This window comes from Aspergillus nomiae (genome assembly GCF_001204775.2).
Source record: "Aspergillus nomiae NRRL 13137 chromosome Unknown contig00033, whole genome shotgun sequence".
Lineage (NCBI taxonomy): Eukaryota > Fungi > Ascomycota > Eurotiomycetes > Eurotiales > Aspergillaceae > Aspergillus > Aspergillus nomiae.
Window position 1 is genome coordinate 65,710 of NW_015378088.1, and position 16,335 is coordinate 82,044.

Sequence of the window (16,335 nt, forward strand, 5' to 3'; positions counted from 1 at the left end):
TTTCGTTTTCCTGTGCATGACACTCCTGAATTCATTACTGATACTCGTCAGCGGGCTCAATGCAGCAGAGTCACTGGGAATAGGGCTTGGCGTAGCGGGTGCCGTTCTGCTGATATGCTGCGTCTGTTGGATGAATTTCGTGGTACCGAGATTGGCGCGACAGATGGAGCCGCGAAAGGGACGTTCCAGGCGCCCTTCTGTGTCACCACCTTCCCTAATACCGTCAGACCCTTCTCCAAGTCCACAGTCCCCGCGTTATGCCGAGCCTGTTGTTGGTATTAGGACTACAATAGGCCGTGTGCCAGTAGTGGGGTTATGAGAGCCGTAGGTGGAGCTAGTGCAGCTACATAGTACCATCACTTTGCGTTTTATTGGTCACAGTTTAGAGTACTCTTGATCCTATTGAGCTTGCATGACTCAGGATACTTTCGCAGGGCGTAATCAGTCACATTATGTATGTAGCAGAGCTAATCAAAGGTGTCAAAACAATGTGCCATAGAGAGAACGAGGTGAGCCTTGCTTAATTTGTGTAATTAGCCCGCGCGTCCTGCGAGGTGCCTAGAATTCACGTCATGATTCTGCCTTAGGTCAGCTGGGCAGGTAGACTCACCCTCAAATTCAGCTCGGAAAACAATCTCACTCCCAAACAGCAGCCACATCCTAAAATCTAGCTTTTGGTAGGAACCTTTTCCATCTGACCTGAGGCAAGGAGCCGGGCCGCTTCTCCGCGGCTCTGTTAGATCAATGGTCATGTACCCCACTTCGTAGCTCTAATCAACTCAATCAGACATCTTAGGCATAATATTCGCTGTAAGCCATACCTTTAGTGCGAACATTTGGTGGCTCCCCCCTTCACGTGAAGGCTCCACGCCAAGAGAGATATTGTCAACTTTGCGTCCATCGATGGGTCACAATAAGCTACCAACAGGAATTCCCAAGGTTGGTCAACGGACACTTCCGTACCCTGACTCAGATAATATTCATTTTAGTCCGAGGGAGCTAGGGATAAGTCTTGAGACTGCTGGAGACATACCGCCTCAACGAACCATTGCATGGCCTCATGAGAGGGTTCACCAGTGACAGGGTGGGGCACACTATGGGATTAATGTTCTGCTCACCCATGTTAGGATACACTCGCTCGCGGGAAAACTTACCTTGGGTATCCACAATTGGGATTGTATTTCACATAGACCTGTTGGCCGTAACACCGTGGTAGCTTTCTCGCCGTAACGGTCTCATGGTTCATTCCCCAGCATAGAGCTCCTAAGGCTATCGATGCCCATCTAATAAGTTTCAATTAGCATGCTGCCTATGCGATATACATTCAGCTCTATGCTTACGCGTCAGGGGGCCGCGTGACTGTGGCTAGATGCTCAAACTTGTGCTTCACTCGCTTGTATAGGTAGCCACTTCGGCCAAATCCACCAACCATCACAATTCCCAATTCAGGACAGTGACGCCTCCGGTGGATGAGAGTTGTGACCTGGTCACTGATGAGACTGAGTACCCTAACGATAGTGGGGTCGAACATCCGAGCAACGTCACGTCCAGTAATGATCAGACAGGTTTCCTCCGTGCCATGGATTCGGGCCCCGTACAACTCCGGTGGAACTATTGAGATTCAGTCAACTGGTCTACGCAGAGCGGTTCTCGGTTGAAAAGTCATACGATAAATTTCCCACCTATCGTCCGGACTCCCAGTAAACTGTTGTTTGATCTACTGCTTTGAGTGAGGGCCAACACAAGCTTCGATTTTCAGACGTCCCTCGACATCGAAACGCCGGCGCGCCTTGTTCAGTTTGTTAGAGTGCTGTTCAATATAGTGGTGGCTTTAAACTTACATCGCGCAGCCATTTCTCCAGCGTTTCAGTCCTACGGCCGGTATAGTACCTCCCCAGTCTTACCTTTAGGAAGTCTTCAAATGCGCGGTTTAGGAAGATCGATCCACAGGCTTCCTCAGTCCCAGGGATGCTTTCAACTAATTCCAAAGGCTCTTTTCTCTTGACGCAGTAGGTGATCAGGTCTACTGTGCCACCACCAGCATCGCAGATGATGTAGTGATTTCCCGCCCGAACCGACTGTATCATGTGCGCTTGACTAAGGGTATGTATCGCCGCAGCCTGTGGCTCTGCAATTAGTTCAATATCGGCACGTTGGCCAAAAGCACTCCTAGCACCTTGCTTTGTGGCATTTTTCGCTGGATCGGTCCAGATAGCCGGGACAGTCAAAATGAACCTTTTAGGGGCTTTTCTGACGATATATAGTGAAGGACTGAGCTAATCCCAGACGACCTAGGTCATTGGTGGACCCACCTGGAACCCATAGGTTGTTGATCTGCTCTAGGGCAGCCAGGTAGATAGCCTGGAGGTAATCTGTACAAACATCCTTGGCATCGCGATTTGGTTCATATTCCCCGACAACTGCACTCCTAGGTCCGTGATTCCTCACGAAGGATCGGGAGGATTCAGTGTCGGATCGTAGTGCCTTGAGCTTGGCTCTGGCTTTCGGATCCAGCTCCCTTTATCGCAAAAGATGTGTCAGTATTGCTTTTGTGAATAAAAGCCCGTTTCTTACTCACAATGTAAAATATTTCAAGGCCCTAATGTTGCCTTGGGCCTGAAATCCCCATTCAATCGTGTGTTTATTGCCATCGTAAAGTATCTCGCTAGATAAGATATTCAGATATAGTTTGTATCCATAGTGGACGCAGTCGTTACTGACGTTGGTGCCTTTTCGCTTGTCGCATTTCTCAGCGGCCAGTGGGTTAGAAGATCCTAGTGTTAACATTAGCGAGTTTCCTTCGCCCGAGTTCTTATACTTGCCTGTCTACTAGGTACACGCCCTGCAGCCGTATGTATGTACCCAATGCCCGAGTATGTCGTTCCAAACTCTATGGCAATCTGTAAGGTGTCGATAGGTTAGCTGATATCTTTCACCAAAAGATCTGAGTATTTTCTGATAGCCATTCTAGATATACTCACGATAAGAGTGTTGTCCTCTCCCGTCATTTTTTACCTACCGCACCTAGTGGCAGAAAGTTTGGTACTTCAGCGGACTAAGTCAATGTGAGATATAGAAGTAAGAATTGCCGCTAGACTTGGATATTGTCAGCAAAGCGCTGTACCGATCCAGTGTGGCCTTACTCGTATTTCTTGCTTTTGAGAGATGGGCCTTTTCACCGTGAAATATCTCAGCCAGCATTTCTCCAGATGGGAATGCCGCCTTCAAAAGCATATTCCAATGGTTACCCTCGAGAATCAAAATGGATCCTATATCTGACCAAGGTATGACAAGCTTAACTGGATTTTTGCGCGGAATGTAACCAGAGATATCAACGTTAGACTCCGGAGCTAGCTTAAAGGATGCAGAGGAATGGCAACTCAGGACCGTTCTTTACATAGCGCGTTCCAAGTCTGCCCCTGAAGCTAAGGATCTTACCAAAGAACGGATCTTGGGTGAGCTATGTCGCTTTTCATGATCCGCGATAGTTCATCTGAGATACGACGTGTTCTGCATGGCCTCGTTGACAGTGGGATCGATTTAGCAGGGTTCCTGCAGGAACAGCAAAGTATCTACCACTTTGTACGATTAAAGGGCCGGTTTGATCCTGAGGCTATGGAGCTTCACGAACCTCAGCAAGCCGAGTGGTCTCTTAACCAAGGCAGTAACGCCAAAGTACTGGTTTGTATATATCCATCCTTAGTAAAACTTGTTGCGTCACCACCATTTACCTGCCTTGTATCCAAAGGTAACGCACTTTGTCGTCCTATGCCTGATGGGGAGAACTTAATCCATGGTCCCCCGATGAGAAGACGGACCACATGAGAGACAAGGCTAGTTCGACAAACTCTGGGCATGCGGATTCTAGGGTCCGGATAAAGTACTGACTCCGTGGGGGGCTCTTCCTGATATTGCCCGTCTTAACGGGATGGAAATTCGGTGTGGACTTTTCTTGTCTTTCTCTCCTCGTCCCTTGTTTTTTCGTTCTCTATCATCTCATATTTTTCTCTTCTTATTACCTTCTCCTCTTCTTTATCATATCCTCGTAGTCCTTACTCTTCTCTTCCCATCGTCCTTTCATTTCCTTTTTGTTACCTGTACGATTTCTCTGGCGTCATTCCAACCAGCATGGCGGACTCTGCCCATTCCACCTCACTGTCATCCAGCTATGGATATTCACGTGGAGGCAAGTCTTGTCAACTTACGAGTATATAGCCTCACCCGTAGTCTGCCTCTCGATAAGCCCTACCGAACCCCTGCCTTAGCTTTACAAGGACAACCCGCTCCAGGGAGCCACTCAATCTAGTCATTACTGTGCAGTACATCCGAGAAGGTAGATGGCAAACCATATCTACTCGGAGAATAGGTTCACTAGAATATCTAGCAATATGAAAATAACGGTATTCTGCCAGGTGTCCAAGGACCTTTCTTTGCTTTTTCTGATGAGCGAGGCTGAGATCAGCACAGCCTCGTTTCTGTTTGCCAGCTGGCACGGCTGACCGTCCCCCACTAACCACCACCGTTAACCACCCCTCGGTGCCGCCTTCAAGATGAGCCCTGACAATGTGAGACAGTAGGACATGATTGCAGCAGTTCACGCTATCTACTTCCCTAAAGATGGATCCGTTATCCATAGTCGGTGCAGTCGGCTCGATACTTGGGATCATCGATCTGGCGACCCGAAGCATCAAGACCCTAACCGACTTGCAAGGCCGCTATACGAGCATCGGTCTCAGAGCAAGAATCCTTATTGGGCAGTTATCGACTCTGAAGGCCGCCCTTGGCCAAATCAAAGAAGTGCTCGATCTTCTCGATCCAGGGAGCCGCATTGGAGAAGACCCACAAATTTCGGCCGACATCACAACGTCGCTAAGCTGCTGTGAGGCGATTATGTCACTTCTGGACCAGCGACTGTCTCGGATGCAGGAGGATCATCTCACGATGCGGGATAAAACCAGCATTTTGTGGCACGAGAAAGAGACGACTGATTTCCAATCCCTGTTGAACAATCAGGTCAATGCCTTGAATCTTCTCTTAACCGCGCTTCAGTGGTAGGTTGCGACCGTGAAACAGCATGGTCATTTCGCTAATCCCTGTTTAGCAAGTCTATTATCGAACAGAGCCTTTTTCTGCAGAGATCTGAGACCCGGGTTGTCTTCAACCGAATTAAAGATGATACCTCCTCTTTGCTTTGGTTAAGAGACTCGGACTCGGAGATGACGAAGAAAAGCATCGTTGCAGAAGACTTGAGTTTAATCGAAACAAGATTCGCCTTCGACTCGGACCTATTCAGCTCGAGGGTTTATTGCTCCGCAGCCAGATCGACCATGGTACATGCGCTCAAAGGGACCACCGTAAAGCCTTCCTATAAAGAGGCTAGTGTAGTCCCCGACGACAACGCTACGGAGAGAGCATTTTCCATTATGAGTGATGAAGAAGCTAGCATCATTTGGAGGCCTACGGAATACAATCCGAATCAAAGACACCCCACCCACAGCATTAATACAGGGCGAGCATGGAGCTTGAGAGAAGGACTAAGTCGGCCCCGTACTGCTCCCAGCTTGGTCTCAAGCATGCTTCTTTCTAGGCAACGCAGCCGGGCTACGAGTCTTGTTAGTGTGAGACAAGCGAAGAAAAGTAGCCAGTGGCTCTCGTCAATAGCTCTGTGGAACCTATGGGGTGGAGAGGCATCACCCTATCCTTCTTCCGCAGATAGTATTGTGGAAACCGCTCGCGTGGAACCTGTCTCTCAAAGAGTCCTCCTTCTCGGCTCCTCCAAAAGCGGCAAGTCCACGGCATTGAACGTGCTAAATCTCCTTGTTGGGTGTCCCTCAGACATGTCTCAGCTCTTTCAGTCTAGACTTACTATCCTAGAGTCACTCAACAGTCAGCTGCGCCAGCTCCTAGAAGTAGGAGAACGACTTTGTACCGGAGATAGTGTTGATGAGGAATACGCAGTGATGCGTAGTACCTCTGACTCTGTCACTCGGCTACTGGAAACGTTACATGAGATGTCTATCCCGCAGCGACAAGGCAGAATGGCCGAAGTACGCAGGGATATGAGAGACATATGGGGGTATATACAGAAATGTGGCCTCCTAGGTGAGGTGAGACTTGAGGCTATAGATGATGGGGCTGAATAGTACGTTCTTCGGTCCCTCGATCCCCAGCAGCAGAATGACAAGCCAACTGATCAAGCAGCCTGTTAAACTCGGTCGAACGCATCACTGAACCAGATTACATGCCCACCTTAGAGGATACAATGTGGTGCTACACGAGATCCACAGGCATCACCTTGGCGCGGTATACCAACGGGCCGTCGGAGGTGATTTTCTGTGATGCCTCGGGGAGTCGCGGTGAAAGAAAGAAATGGGGCCGCATATTTGATGGAGCAACAAAGGTCCTGTATTTTGTTGATGCAGGATCGTACGACCAGACGTTAACGGAAGATAATCATGCAAATCGTCTGGCGGAAGAGTTGACGCTGTTCGACAGCGTATGCTCGGCTGCAAAGCTCAGCCACGCGGAGATAGTTCTGTTTATTCATAAAGTGGATAAACTTGAACAGAAGCTGAGGACGGTACCGTTCGACAGCACCATCTTTGACAACTGGGGGATGTTTAGTGGAGAGCCCCAGTCAGTAGATGATGTCAGGGATTATCTCTATAACACATTCTCGGCCATTGCGCAGAGATCCAACCGCTCTATCTCTGTCACTTTCACCAGCTTGAAGCGACCTGAAGAGCTTGGCAAGACGATCTTGTCATATGCTTCTTCCGTTGTTAACATGGTGTGATGCCGTACCTCTTGGATTCCTACACCTTTCCGTTGCAGCTGTATTCAGTGTTCTGCTATTCACTGGGGCCGGTTTCCGTTGTGTATAATTTGCCGTCTCGTATGTTGCTCCACCTGGGTAAAGGATCGGCTCAGCCATCTATCCGAACATAGCCAGTAGCATTATCAGGTAGTTGTGTTCTTGCTTTTTGCATTTTCCGTCGTGGCAATCCTTGCCTCATCTTGCCCTTCTTGTCATGTCCAGACAGCATTGTACGCCCGCCACTCTTCGTCAAACACATACCCTACCGTGAGACATAGAAAGCGGCCAATAGCATTTTGAATTTGTTGTGAACAGCTTCTATTGACGTAAGAAGTCTCTAGTGTTCGTCTAACTTTTATCGATGTTATGGCCAGACCAGAACAACGGCTCCGAAAAAGCCGGGGTCAAAGCCATAATAATGCCTAAAACGGCACAACTTTGGGCCTCAGCTTCTGTTGGACATGGAACATCGAGCTAAATGCGGTAGAGCAAAGCCAGTGAGACTTTGGGTGTAAAAAGCCCATGTAGATTGGGATAATGTTGATACCAATGTTGCCTAGCCTGTGTCTCTCTGGGAGAAGCTGTATAGTCACATGGATATCCACCATGCGACATTTATGAGATAAGTGACAAGAAAAGGAAAAGGAAGGAGCAGGAAGATGGGCCAGCATGGGTCGACTCCACTCACCCTTACCTCAGGCATGGTTCGGGTAGTGGGTCCAACAAGATGACTTTGCTGGCGGGGCGAAAAAAAAAAAACCAAAAAGAGATGACCGACGCAGGGATCGAACCTGCAATCTCTTGATTCGTAGTCAAGCGCCTTGCCATTGGGCCAGCCGGCCTTGTTGAAAACTATTTCATCTTATTGCATATATAAACCAAGAAGATAAATTCCTCCCAAAAGGTTGCGACCGCGCCGAGAAGTAGACTCGAGTTACCCTGTTGAATAGCAGTACCTATCAATCTCGATTGTCTTTTCGGGGTTATACAGAAATAAATCGTGAAATATGCAACTTTACTCTTATATATTATAAAAGTGCATAGAGATATGATCACTACCTTGAATTGGGGGTTTTGTCAGAATAATAGACGAGTAAACTAGAGCTAGGGTTGTTATATATTTCCCCGTCATATCAAGAGACAACGTCCACCTAAGCAATGGCTTTCACCACATGACGAAAGTATTCTTGCTGACTCTTACTGTAAGTTACTATTATTTTAACTCTACTATGTGTTGACCTAATTACTTTCATAATGTCTGTTATTTATTGGACTCCCATTTCATTGAAAACCTAAGATTGTCGAACTTTCAGGTCATTCTAGTCACATACTATTCGGCCAATCGCTAACCGCCCACCAGGCTGTTCGTCGCCCGCGATGAACATACACAGTAGTATCCTGACGACGATGCGACAGAGGCACCGGATTGGAAAGATATGCTAACGCTTGGCGAAAAGAAACCGCTTCACGGGAAATGGGGTTCATCGTAATGGGTATTGTTTGCAATGAATACCTTTCCTCAAGACTCATTACAAGGCAATTAAAACAGCGGCTGATGGCCATGCTTCTCCGCCAATAACTGTGCCGAAGCAGCTACTGCCGCATTACAGCCACTCGAAATCGCGCCCGCGATAACCTTGTACGGAGTGATGCAGTCCCCGGCCGCAAAGACTCCGCGCACGCTGGTCTGGTGCATAGGTGGTGCGGCATTGATGTCGCCCATGGGGGTAAGCTCCAGACCAAGCTGACTTGCAAGCGGGCCCTTGACAGTGGTATTGGGGCTATGGACCAGGAAGGTTTCTTCCTTGGTCGTGCCGTCCGCGAGCTCTAGGTGAACAGAGGAGCTGGTATGAGTGAGCTTCTTAATCGGAGTGTTGTTGACCGTGATGCGGGTCTTGTCCTTGTCGGTTAGGGTCGATAGAATCTGCGCGCCGAGTTCCTCTGCTCCATGGGTGTAGATGGTCACCTTTCGCGCGAGCTGGGCAGCCGATTCAGTCTGATGCATTGCCATGGGTACATTGCCGGCGGATTGGATGGCGAGGACGCCGGCACTGTCCGTGTTGCGGTCTTCGTACCCTTTACAGAAGAGGCAGTGGTAACTGAACCGTGTTAGCTAGATTGAACGATCTTGGAAGAAAAAGTGGGTTCATCATGAAGATGCATACATTCTCTGACCCCACGCTGCTTCGTATCCGGGAATTTCAGGGAAGACATTCTCTGAGCCGGTGGTAATGATCAGCTTTCTTCCTTTCCAGACCTTGTCGTTGGCATCGACGAGTTGGAAAAGTCCGTCGCTTGTCTTCTCCGCTGTTTTGAGGTCCACGTCCTCGATCTTAATAGTGTCATAGTGGTTCAGAACTTCGTCGCGAGCTTCAGCGCGGAATTCAGCTGGATTTCTATGGTCCCAGGTTGGGATCATGTGCATGTGGGAGACGTTCGCATTGCGATAGCTTCGGTTGTCGAAGAGGACTGCTGTATGGAGTTGGCGGGCCAGCGTGAGGGCTGCGGTGAGACCTGCTGGACCGCCACCGGCAATCAGGACATCTACTACTGAGTCCATAGTGTGGAGATATCGCGAGGGATTGGATATGCTTTCTGGGGTGCTTGTTGACGTGGAGAGTTAAAGGTAAGAAGTGGGATGAGGAGGAGGAGCCGTAGGTGTTTGTTATGTATGCCCAGTGAGGCATTTAGGCAACGATACCCGTTACACGTAGCTTGCAGGGAGGGGAACACCTTGAATGGTGGTGAATGTGTTTTACCCGACCGCCTGCACAACGATGATCTCTTGACTGGCTGCGGAGACATAGTTTACAAGACAACTGGGTTTCCATACAGAAAAGCCCCACAGAATACAGACAAACAAACGGCGTGCCCTAGTTCTCACCTCCTGCAACAACCCAGGAATGGGAGTCCAATAAAAATAGAAATGCGGCCAACGAGGCATCGGCCGGGAAAAGAGGAGGTCCAAGTAAATAATATGATTCTAAATAAAAATCAAAGTCAAAAACACGAGGAAGGAAGCTGCAGTGGGTCTCCATCCTTGCTGAAGGAATGATCATCTGATAGGAGAACGAGTCATGAAGGTGATGAGAACGAATGTAGTGGAGATTTCTACATATATAGAGTGTATCTGGAGACATAGATAGGACCATCCAAAGCAGAAAACCATTAAATCCACACCAAGGCTTTTATAATTAAGTCGATCAGGTTCGGTAGTTCCTTTCAATGATGTATCATAACGAGAAACGGTCCACTAACGTCCAGTCACTCTCAGATCAAAAAGGAGTTTCAAACATGCACTTCCTTCACTGCGTCCTCTACTTGGTTGTGGCCACCGCAATGGCCAATCCAATCCCAGCCCCCGTGGCCGAGCCCAATGCAAACCCCGACATGGCCGTCATCGAGCCCAAGAACTGTTGCCTGTGATGTGGAGCTGTCCTGAAGAGGATGAAATAGGGTACCGCCGGGAGAAGCTATGACATTTGGAATTTGAATATGGTTACGGATATCATCATGATTTATGGAATGTGAACTTTAAGCGAAGCTATGCCCAATTTAATCTAAACGCAACGTCTGCTATGGAAATGGTAACCATTCGTCCCCATAGCCAAAGTACTCTCGAATCTTGGGTAGATAGGGAGAATCATTAGGGCAATATTTGAATCGTTCCAAATTAGACACTGTGTCATCCCCGGGAAAAACATACCGATAGCATGGGTCATGCTTCTCCACGAAGGACTGCATTCGATGCCAGTCACGGCACATGCGCTTCTGTCCATCGCCAGGCTTGAATCCAGAGACATTATTCAACGGAATGTATCGCAGGGTGTCATCGCCCGCACACATGGTCTCCACCCGGATACTGTCTAGACAGTGCAAGATATGGGGATAGGTAACACTCTGAGAACGATTGTAACGGTATTCCTCGATGGAGATGTATAGATTGCGCTAAATTCTCTCAATGAGTGAGATTTCATTAGGAATAATGGATGACTTACAATGCAATGGAGGATATGATGCGCATTGAGGATATAGATCCCTTTCGTTACGTCCCATGGGAAAGACTGTGACTCGGGCAACCCCAACACACTTGCCTCTTGTTTGTTGATTGCGATGATCCCGCTTTCCCATGGAATGTCATTATGCCAGAGATCACTCACTTCACTCTCGTTTTCACCGCTGTAGTTGGTATTCCACCACATTGTGTCTTCTCTCGTGAATCCACCTTTCGCCTCTTCCCGTCGGAAATGAGAACTAGCCCAGACGGGCTCCGTAGGTCCAGATAATTCATCTCTACTTGATATCCAACCAAGCACCAACATAGCATTGAACAATACGGAAAGAAGGAGCAGTCCAAGTAGAAAGTGGGTCTCTAACCGTGCTAGAAATCCCGTTTGTCCTCGTGTTTCCCATGACTTTGGAGCACGATGTCGTGGAGGGAGAAGTTCATAGTCCTCATCGTCTGTCTGTCCCATTTTCGGTTGCTCCGCTATAGTATTGCAAGGGTTAGGTGGCAGGCGGGGCTTAACGACGGTAGTCACCCGTCATAAAGATCAATCTACTGAGGCAAAAATAACGGCGAGGGCTTACAGGATCACCAGAACGGATGAGAACGTGGGCCTCATTTTTCATCGTCAGGCCCACTCTGGACCCCGCCTCATGGCTCAGTCTTCAGTTATGCATGTGCTCTACAATTACACGAGGCTGACTGGACATTCTGGACACCAAAGTCAAAGCAACAATCCAGTTGTGATACACAGTCCATAGTCATGCACCATGTCAGCCTCATCCTTGCTTATGGAAAATATTCCAGACCTGGACACGAGAGGGCAGGGAACATATAAGCGCTTCGAGGAAGGCAGCATGTGTCTTCACGAAAAGCTTTACAACTCACAAACCTGCAGATACCCCAAGGTCCATTCGATCCACCCCAAGAGGTCCACCATGGCATCGAGTCCACACTGGACGCACCTCCCGTTTCGGCTGGCTTCAGCCGGCGAAGTGCTGGCAGCCGGCGTTGCCCTCCCCATTGCCTGCCTCGCGTGTGTGACGCTTCGCTTCCTTGCTCGAGCCAGGCAAAAGGTTTGCCTGGGTCTGGACGACTGGCTACTCGTGCCCGCAGCGGTATCTTCCCCTCCCTTACGATGCAGATAAGGCATGTCTGCTGACACGCCTTCAATGACTCAGATCATGGTAACTGGAATGGGCATATGCTTCATTTATGGTTAGTACGAGCACTTCACGGCCGATGTGGAAATTGCCCATTAACATCTGCAAGGCTACTCCGTCCACGTAATGGGGTACCCTACACCCTACCCCATAAGCGACGATCCTAAAAAGGCATTAGCGAAGTACAATCGCGCCTACGAAATCGAAGCCAAGATTGAATTCTACTTCCAACTCTTCATGATCGCAGCGTACGGCTTCATCAAAGCAAGCATCGTCCTCTTCTATCGCCGTATCTTCGTCTCGAACAAGAAGTCCCGATTCGCCATCATCTCCAACATATGCCTCGCCGTAACGGTGGTGTGGGCCGTGGCATTCTTCCTCTTGTTTTTATTCGGCTGCAAGACGAAAGTCTACCTCCATTGGGCGCTATCCAGGAAGTAAGGGAGCACTGTGGGGACCCCCTTGCCGCCGAATCGGCCCTGGTCATCTCAGACCTCATCACTGATTTGGCCATCCTGCTCCTGCCCTTTCCAAAGGTATGAGTTGATCATCTGGGATGATGTCAGTTGTACTCACAATGACATGCAGATATGGACGCTCCAGATGTCTGTGAGACGGAAGATTGCGCTAAGTTGTATTTTCGGGGTGGGGTTGATGTAAGGGCTCCCTTTCTGAATCCGGGGTGTAGCCCACCACTGACCCAATTTCCCATCAGGCGCTGTCAGCCTCTGTCGTGAGACTGGCCGTTTACCTGATTGTCTTTGAGGTCGGGTATGAGGCTGGATACGACCCTGACCGTGAGTTTCCCCTTACCTCATAGAGGACGTATCTAACGTGCTAGAAACCGTGACCACGATGCTCTGGTGGAGCATGCTGGAAGCCAGTCTGGGTTTGATCGCCGCGTGCTTACCGACTCTCCGTCCAGTAGTTTACTCCGCACGAGGCTGGCTCCTACGTGAAGGCCGGAAAGGCTTTTCGGGTCGATGGAGTCGAAAGCTTGGATCCACAGGCGACCAGACGTCCCAGGGTGGGACTGGGGCAACGTCGGTGGATGGAAATAAGTCAAGCTCGGTCGTTATCCTGGAGCCAAGAGCGATGGTTTAGATTGACAAGCCACAGCTAGGAGACTTTTGGATATGTTTTTTTTTTTTTTTTGGACTTGCCATGTATGTGTTTTGTTTTTGCTTGAGATACCTCATATATCTTTGCCCGTATCCAGGATCAGTTGCTAGAAATGTGACACGCACTTTTCTTTGACCATAGGCACAGCTGTTATTTCATCCGAAGGATACAATACGGCTGTCAACAGGATACAACCCATAGGATACATACCCAAACCACAATGCCCCTCATTGTCTCGCGCGCAGATCTAACCAAGGACTGGGACGAGCTCATAACCACCTACTGGACTGCGTGGAGCTCTCCCCTCCAAGCCGTCGGCGAACTGACCTTTGCCCACCTGGGGGAAGGCAGCCAAGCTGAAGCAGCAGCCCTTGCGGCTGTGAAAAGCTCCTTACGTCAAGCCGCGGAATCCGACCCCAACATCGTCTGGTTGAAATGCTACGATACCAAATCGGGGCAGATTGTCGCGGGAGGAATGTATCACGTGCATCACCATAATCCATACCGCGCGGGGGCACCGAGGATGGAGGCGACGTGGTTTCCAGAGGGGAGTGAGATGAGGTTGTTGGCCGAGGAGTTCTATGCACAGTTATGGGCATGGAGGGGGAGGATGATGGGAGATAGACATGTTTGTATGTCTTCTTCTTCTCTCCCTAGTACTATGTCTATTTTACTTGCTTTGTCGATTGACGTGAGCACAGGTGGGAATGCGCTCTGGGCACTGCCCGAGTATCGCTCGCTGGGCGCGACGGAGCTTATTATGGACGAGTTTGTCCGCCATATGGATGCGCTGGGGATGGAAGGCTACCTCGAGGCTACGGAGATGGCGGTCGCGCTGTATCAAAAGTATGGGTTCGTGGCTATCGCGCGACCACGCATGAGCTTTTCTGAGGATCAACGGCGGAGCGCGCAAGGGAGGAGATTGATTCACGAGATCCAGGCGCACCCCGTGTGGATTATGTGGAGGCCGGCAGGGGGTGAATACAGGGATGGAGAGACGGTGCTCCCATGGGAAGGCAGGCCAAGACACATAAAGCTGTAGGAATAAAGAAACGGAAATTTAGTCTAACGCCGCAACAAAGAAGTGATCGACATAGAGAGCGAATCTAGGCTTCGTGAACCCCTGATGTGCCGCCGTCTTTTTCCTGCGTCCCACCACTTATCAGCTGGTGTCTCGTCAGCTGTTGGTCTGTTGGCTGTGGCTTGGCCTTTTTCATGGAGATCCATGGTGTCAGACAGGCCCCGAGCACGGATGCACAGCTGAGGGCCATCGGGATGTAGAGAGTCCTGGCAATTGCGGTGCTGTACGCCTCCAAGACGTGTGGCATGTCTTGCTCGTTGACGAACTGACCCAGTTGCGTCGCGCCCAGCTTTGCAAGTTTCGAAGGGTCAACGCCTGGCGCGAGTGACCGCACCGTATGTGCAAGGGTATTCTGGAAGACACCCTGGGCTACGGCGACAAAGATAGCCGAGCTCAAGTGCTGGACAAGGGTAACCAATGTCACCCCAATTGGGATATCTGTCTCGGACAACACGGTTTGCACCACGTAGCTAGGTTGGCCAAACCCCAGCCCAACCCCAATGCCGTACAGTGCTGGTACCCAATCAAGCGCCCGTTGGTGGTACTCGTTGATAAGGTCGATAATAGGCCAGCACCAACACTTGCCAGGATAGTCCCCAGGATCATTGGTGGGTTGTAATAACCCAACCCGGACGTGAGGACTCCAGCAATCACCGAGAATACGACGTAGCCCACGATCAATGGAGTCAGCATAACCCCCGAGCCCAGGGCTGATTTGTGTTGCACCGCCTGCACCCACACTGGAATGTAGACTATGGCGACGTAGATTCCTCCCGTGATACACATCGCGTACCCTACGGCATGCCACACCGACGCATGTTTCGACACACTGCGGGGGATGGTTTTTGACCCGGGAACGAATATCTGAAGGAGAACAAAAGACAGCATAAGGAGTACTGCCACCACCAATAATGCAATAATCCTTCCACTATTCCAGGGGTATTGGGTGCCGCCCCACTGGAGTGCAAGGAGCAAGCAAACGATACCACCCATCAAGCTGACCATCCCAAAGAAATCAAACTGGCGGACTCGAGCCTGGAATGACAGTGATGCAATGGAGGAGTCCACCGGCGTATTCACGAGCAAAAAACATACCAATATACTTAGCCCGCCTAATGGTAGGTTGATGTAGAAGCACCATCGCCATGTAGACCTGTCTGTAAACGCGCCTCCGACGAATGGTCCTACAATGGCAGCAACACCAAAGGCAGCCGACATGATCCCAAGGTAGGACGCACGGCGATCGAGCGGGATGATCTTTGTGGTGATCATAATCCCCCCGGTAAAAATACCAGCCGCCCCAGCGCCGGCAATCGCGCGACCGAAAATCATGGCGATGGAGTTAGGTGCGGTGGCACATACAAGGGAGCCTAATTCAAAGATGCCGATTGCTGATAGATAGACGATCTTAATTGAGAACAGGCTGTAGAGCTTGCCATATGGAATCTGGAATACGCTGAGCATGGTCAGGTAAGCGGCGGTCCACCAGCCCATGTCGTCAATACTGTGGAACTCGGTCGTCAGTGTCGGGGTCACTGTCGCGAGAACCGTTTGGTCCTTCAAGGTGTCATGTCAATTTCAGCCATGTCAGCCAATTTTAGGGGGATGGGCGGCTTACCATCCGGTCAGGAATACAGCAAGGCACAGCGCAACCATGACCAGGCTGAGGCGAATGGAGGAAAGGAATGAGCCATTTGGTGAGCCCATGACTGAAAGGGTAGTCGTATCCTTTGACTCAAACTGAATTGCAGGAAGCTCCAGAATAGCGTGGGTGACATGCCTATTTATCCGCTGGCGAGGGCGTCTTTGTCTTTGTCATCCTCTAAAGCATCAAGTCTTAGTTATCCCTGGACAACAAAATTTCAATTCGAAGGCCTTGGCGCAGTCCAAGCCCTGTCATATCGTTAGTGCAGATACTTTTCGACCAGTCCTCGGAATTGGTATATTTCATCCTTCCTACATGACCCTACACTTACCTACGCCTAGCTGACAGGAATCTTTTGCTCTACGAATTACTCATTATTTAGTATTAATCGGTCCACGAGAATATGACTATTAAATCAAATAGACGCGTCTGTACCCTGGTTTTAGTATTTACAAAGGAATAGGTATAATATATATAGGACTAAGATGCAGGAATATCTTC

The 16,335-nt window shown here is 49.6% G+C and overlaps 7 protein-coding genes across 7 annotated transcripts; 3 read left to right on the forward strand and 4 right to left on the reverse strand.

The window, feature by feature from the left end:
- Window positions 1–520: 520 nt before the first annotated feature.
- Window positions 521–3,008, reverse strand: ANOM_002647 (Hsp70 family protein; the record flags this gene model as incomplete). Its single annotated transcript, XM_015547904.1, has 11 exons — window positions 521–558; window positions 611–770; window positions 1,034–1,094; window positions 1,155–1,283; window positions 1,341–1,611; window positions 1,762–1,789; window positions 1,842–2,245; window positions 2,313–2,518; window positions 2,579–2,774; window positions 2,819–2,900; window positions 2,982–3,008. 11 exons carry the CDS (start codon window positions 3,006–3,008, stop codon window positions 521–523), a joined length of 1,602 nt encoding a protein of 533 aa, XP_015410268.1.
- Window positions 3,009–4,617: 1,609 nt separating this feature from the next.
- On the forward strand, window positions 4,618–6,796 carry ANOM_002648 (guanine nucleotide-binding protein subunit alpha; the record flags this gene model as incomplete). The annotated part of the gene is made up of 3 exons (XM_015547905.1): window positions 4,618–5,051; window positions 5,102–6,142; window positions 6,202–6,796. The coding sequence occupies 3 exons, from the start codon at window positions 4,618–4,620 to the stop codon at window positions 6,794–6,796; spliced, it is 2,070 nt and encodes a 689-aa protein (XP_015410277.1).
- Window positions 6,797–8,009: 1,213 nt separating this feature from the next.
- On the reverse strand, window positions 8,010–9,436 carry ANOM_002649 (NAD(P)/FAD-dependent oxidoreductase). Its single transcript, XM_015547906.1, has 2 exons — window positions 8,983–9,436; window positions 8,010–8,916 (listed from the first exon to the last, which is right to left on the reverse strand). The coding sequence occupies exons 1-2, from the start codon at window positions 9,375–9,377 to the stop codon at window positions 8,358–8,360; spliced, it is 954 nt and encodes a 317-aa protein (XP_015410276.1). The 5' UTR covers window positions 9,378–9,436; the 3' UTR covers window positions 8,010–8,357.
- Window positions 9,437–10,393: 957 nt separating this feature from the next.
- ANOM_002650 (uncharacterized protein) lies at window positions 10,394–11,292 on the reverse strand (the record flags this gene model as incomplete). Its single annotated transcript, XM_015547907.1, has 2 exons — window positions 10,394–10,765; window positions 10,816–11,292. 2 exons carry the CDS (start codon window positions 11,290–11,292, stop codon window positions 10,394–10,396), a joined length of 849 nt encoding a protein of 282 aa, XP_015410253.1.
- Window positions 11,293–11,593: 301 nt separating this feature from the next.
- On the forward strand, window positions 11,594–13,090 carry ANOM_002651 (uncharacterized protein; the record flags this gene model as incomplete). Its single annotated transcript, XM_015547908.1, has 6 exons — window positions 11,594–11,941; window positions 12,005–12,041; window positions 12,096–12,340; window positions 12,421–12,522; window positions 12,702–12,783; window positions 12,828–13,090. 6 exons carry the CDS (start codon window positions 11,594–11,596, stop codon window positions 13,088–13,090), a joined length of 1,077 nt encoding a protein of 358 aa, XP_015410254.1.
- A 238-nt stretch (window positions 13,091–13,328) lies between these two features.
- Window positions 13,329–14,150, forward strand: ANOM_002652 (GNAT family acetyltransferase; the record flags this gene model as incomplete). The annotated part of the gene is made up of 2 exons (XM_015547909.1): window positions 13,329–13,740; window positions 13,810–14,150. The coding sequence occupies 2 exons, from the start codon at window positions 13,329–13,331 to the stop codon at window positions 14,148–14,150; spliced, it is 753 nt and encodes a 250-aa protein (XP_015410255.1).
- Window positions 14,151–14,214: 64 nt separating this feature from the next.
- Window positions 14,215–15,896, reverse strand: ANOM_002653 (putative efflux pump antibiotic resistance protein; the record flags this gene model as incomplete). The annotated part of the gene is made up of 3 exons (XM_015547910.1): window positions 14,215–14,702; window positions 14,765–15,746; window positions 15,825–15,896. 3 exons carry the CDS (start codon window positions 15,894–15,896, stop codon window positions 14,215–14,217), a joined length of 1,542 nt encoding a protein of 513 aa, XP_015410256.1.
- Between the last annotated feature and the right edge of the window lie 439 nt (window positions 15,897–16,335).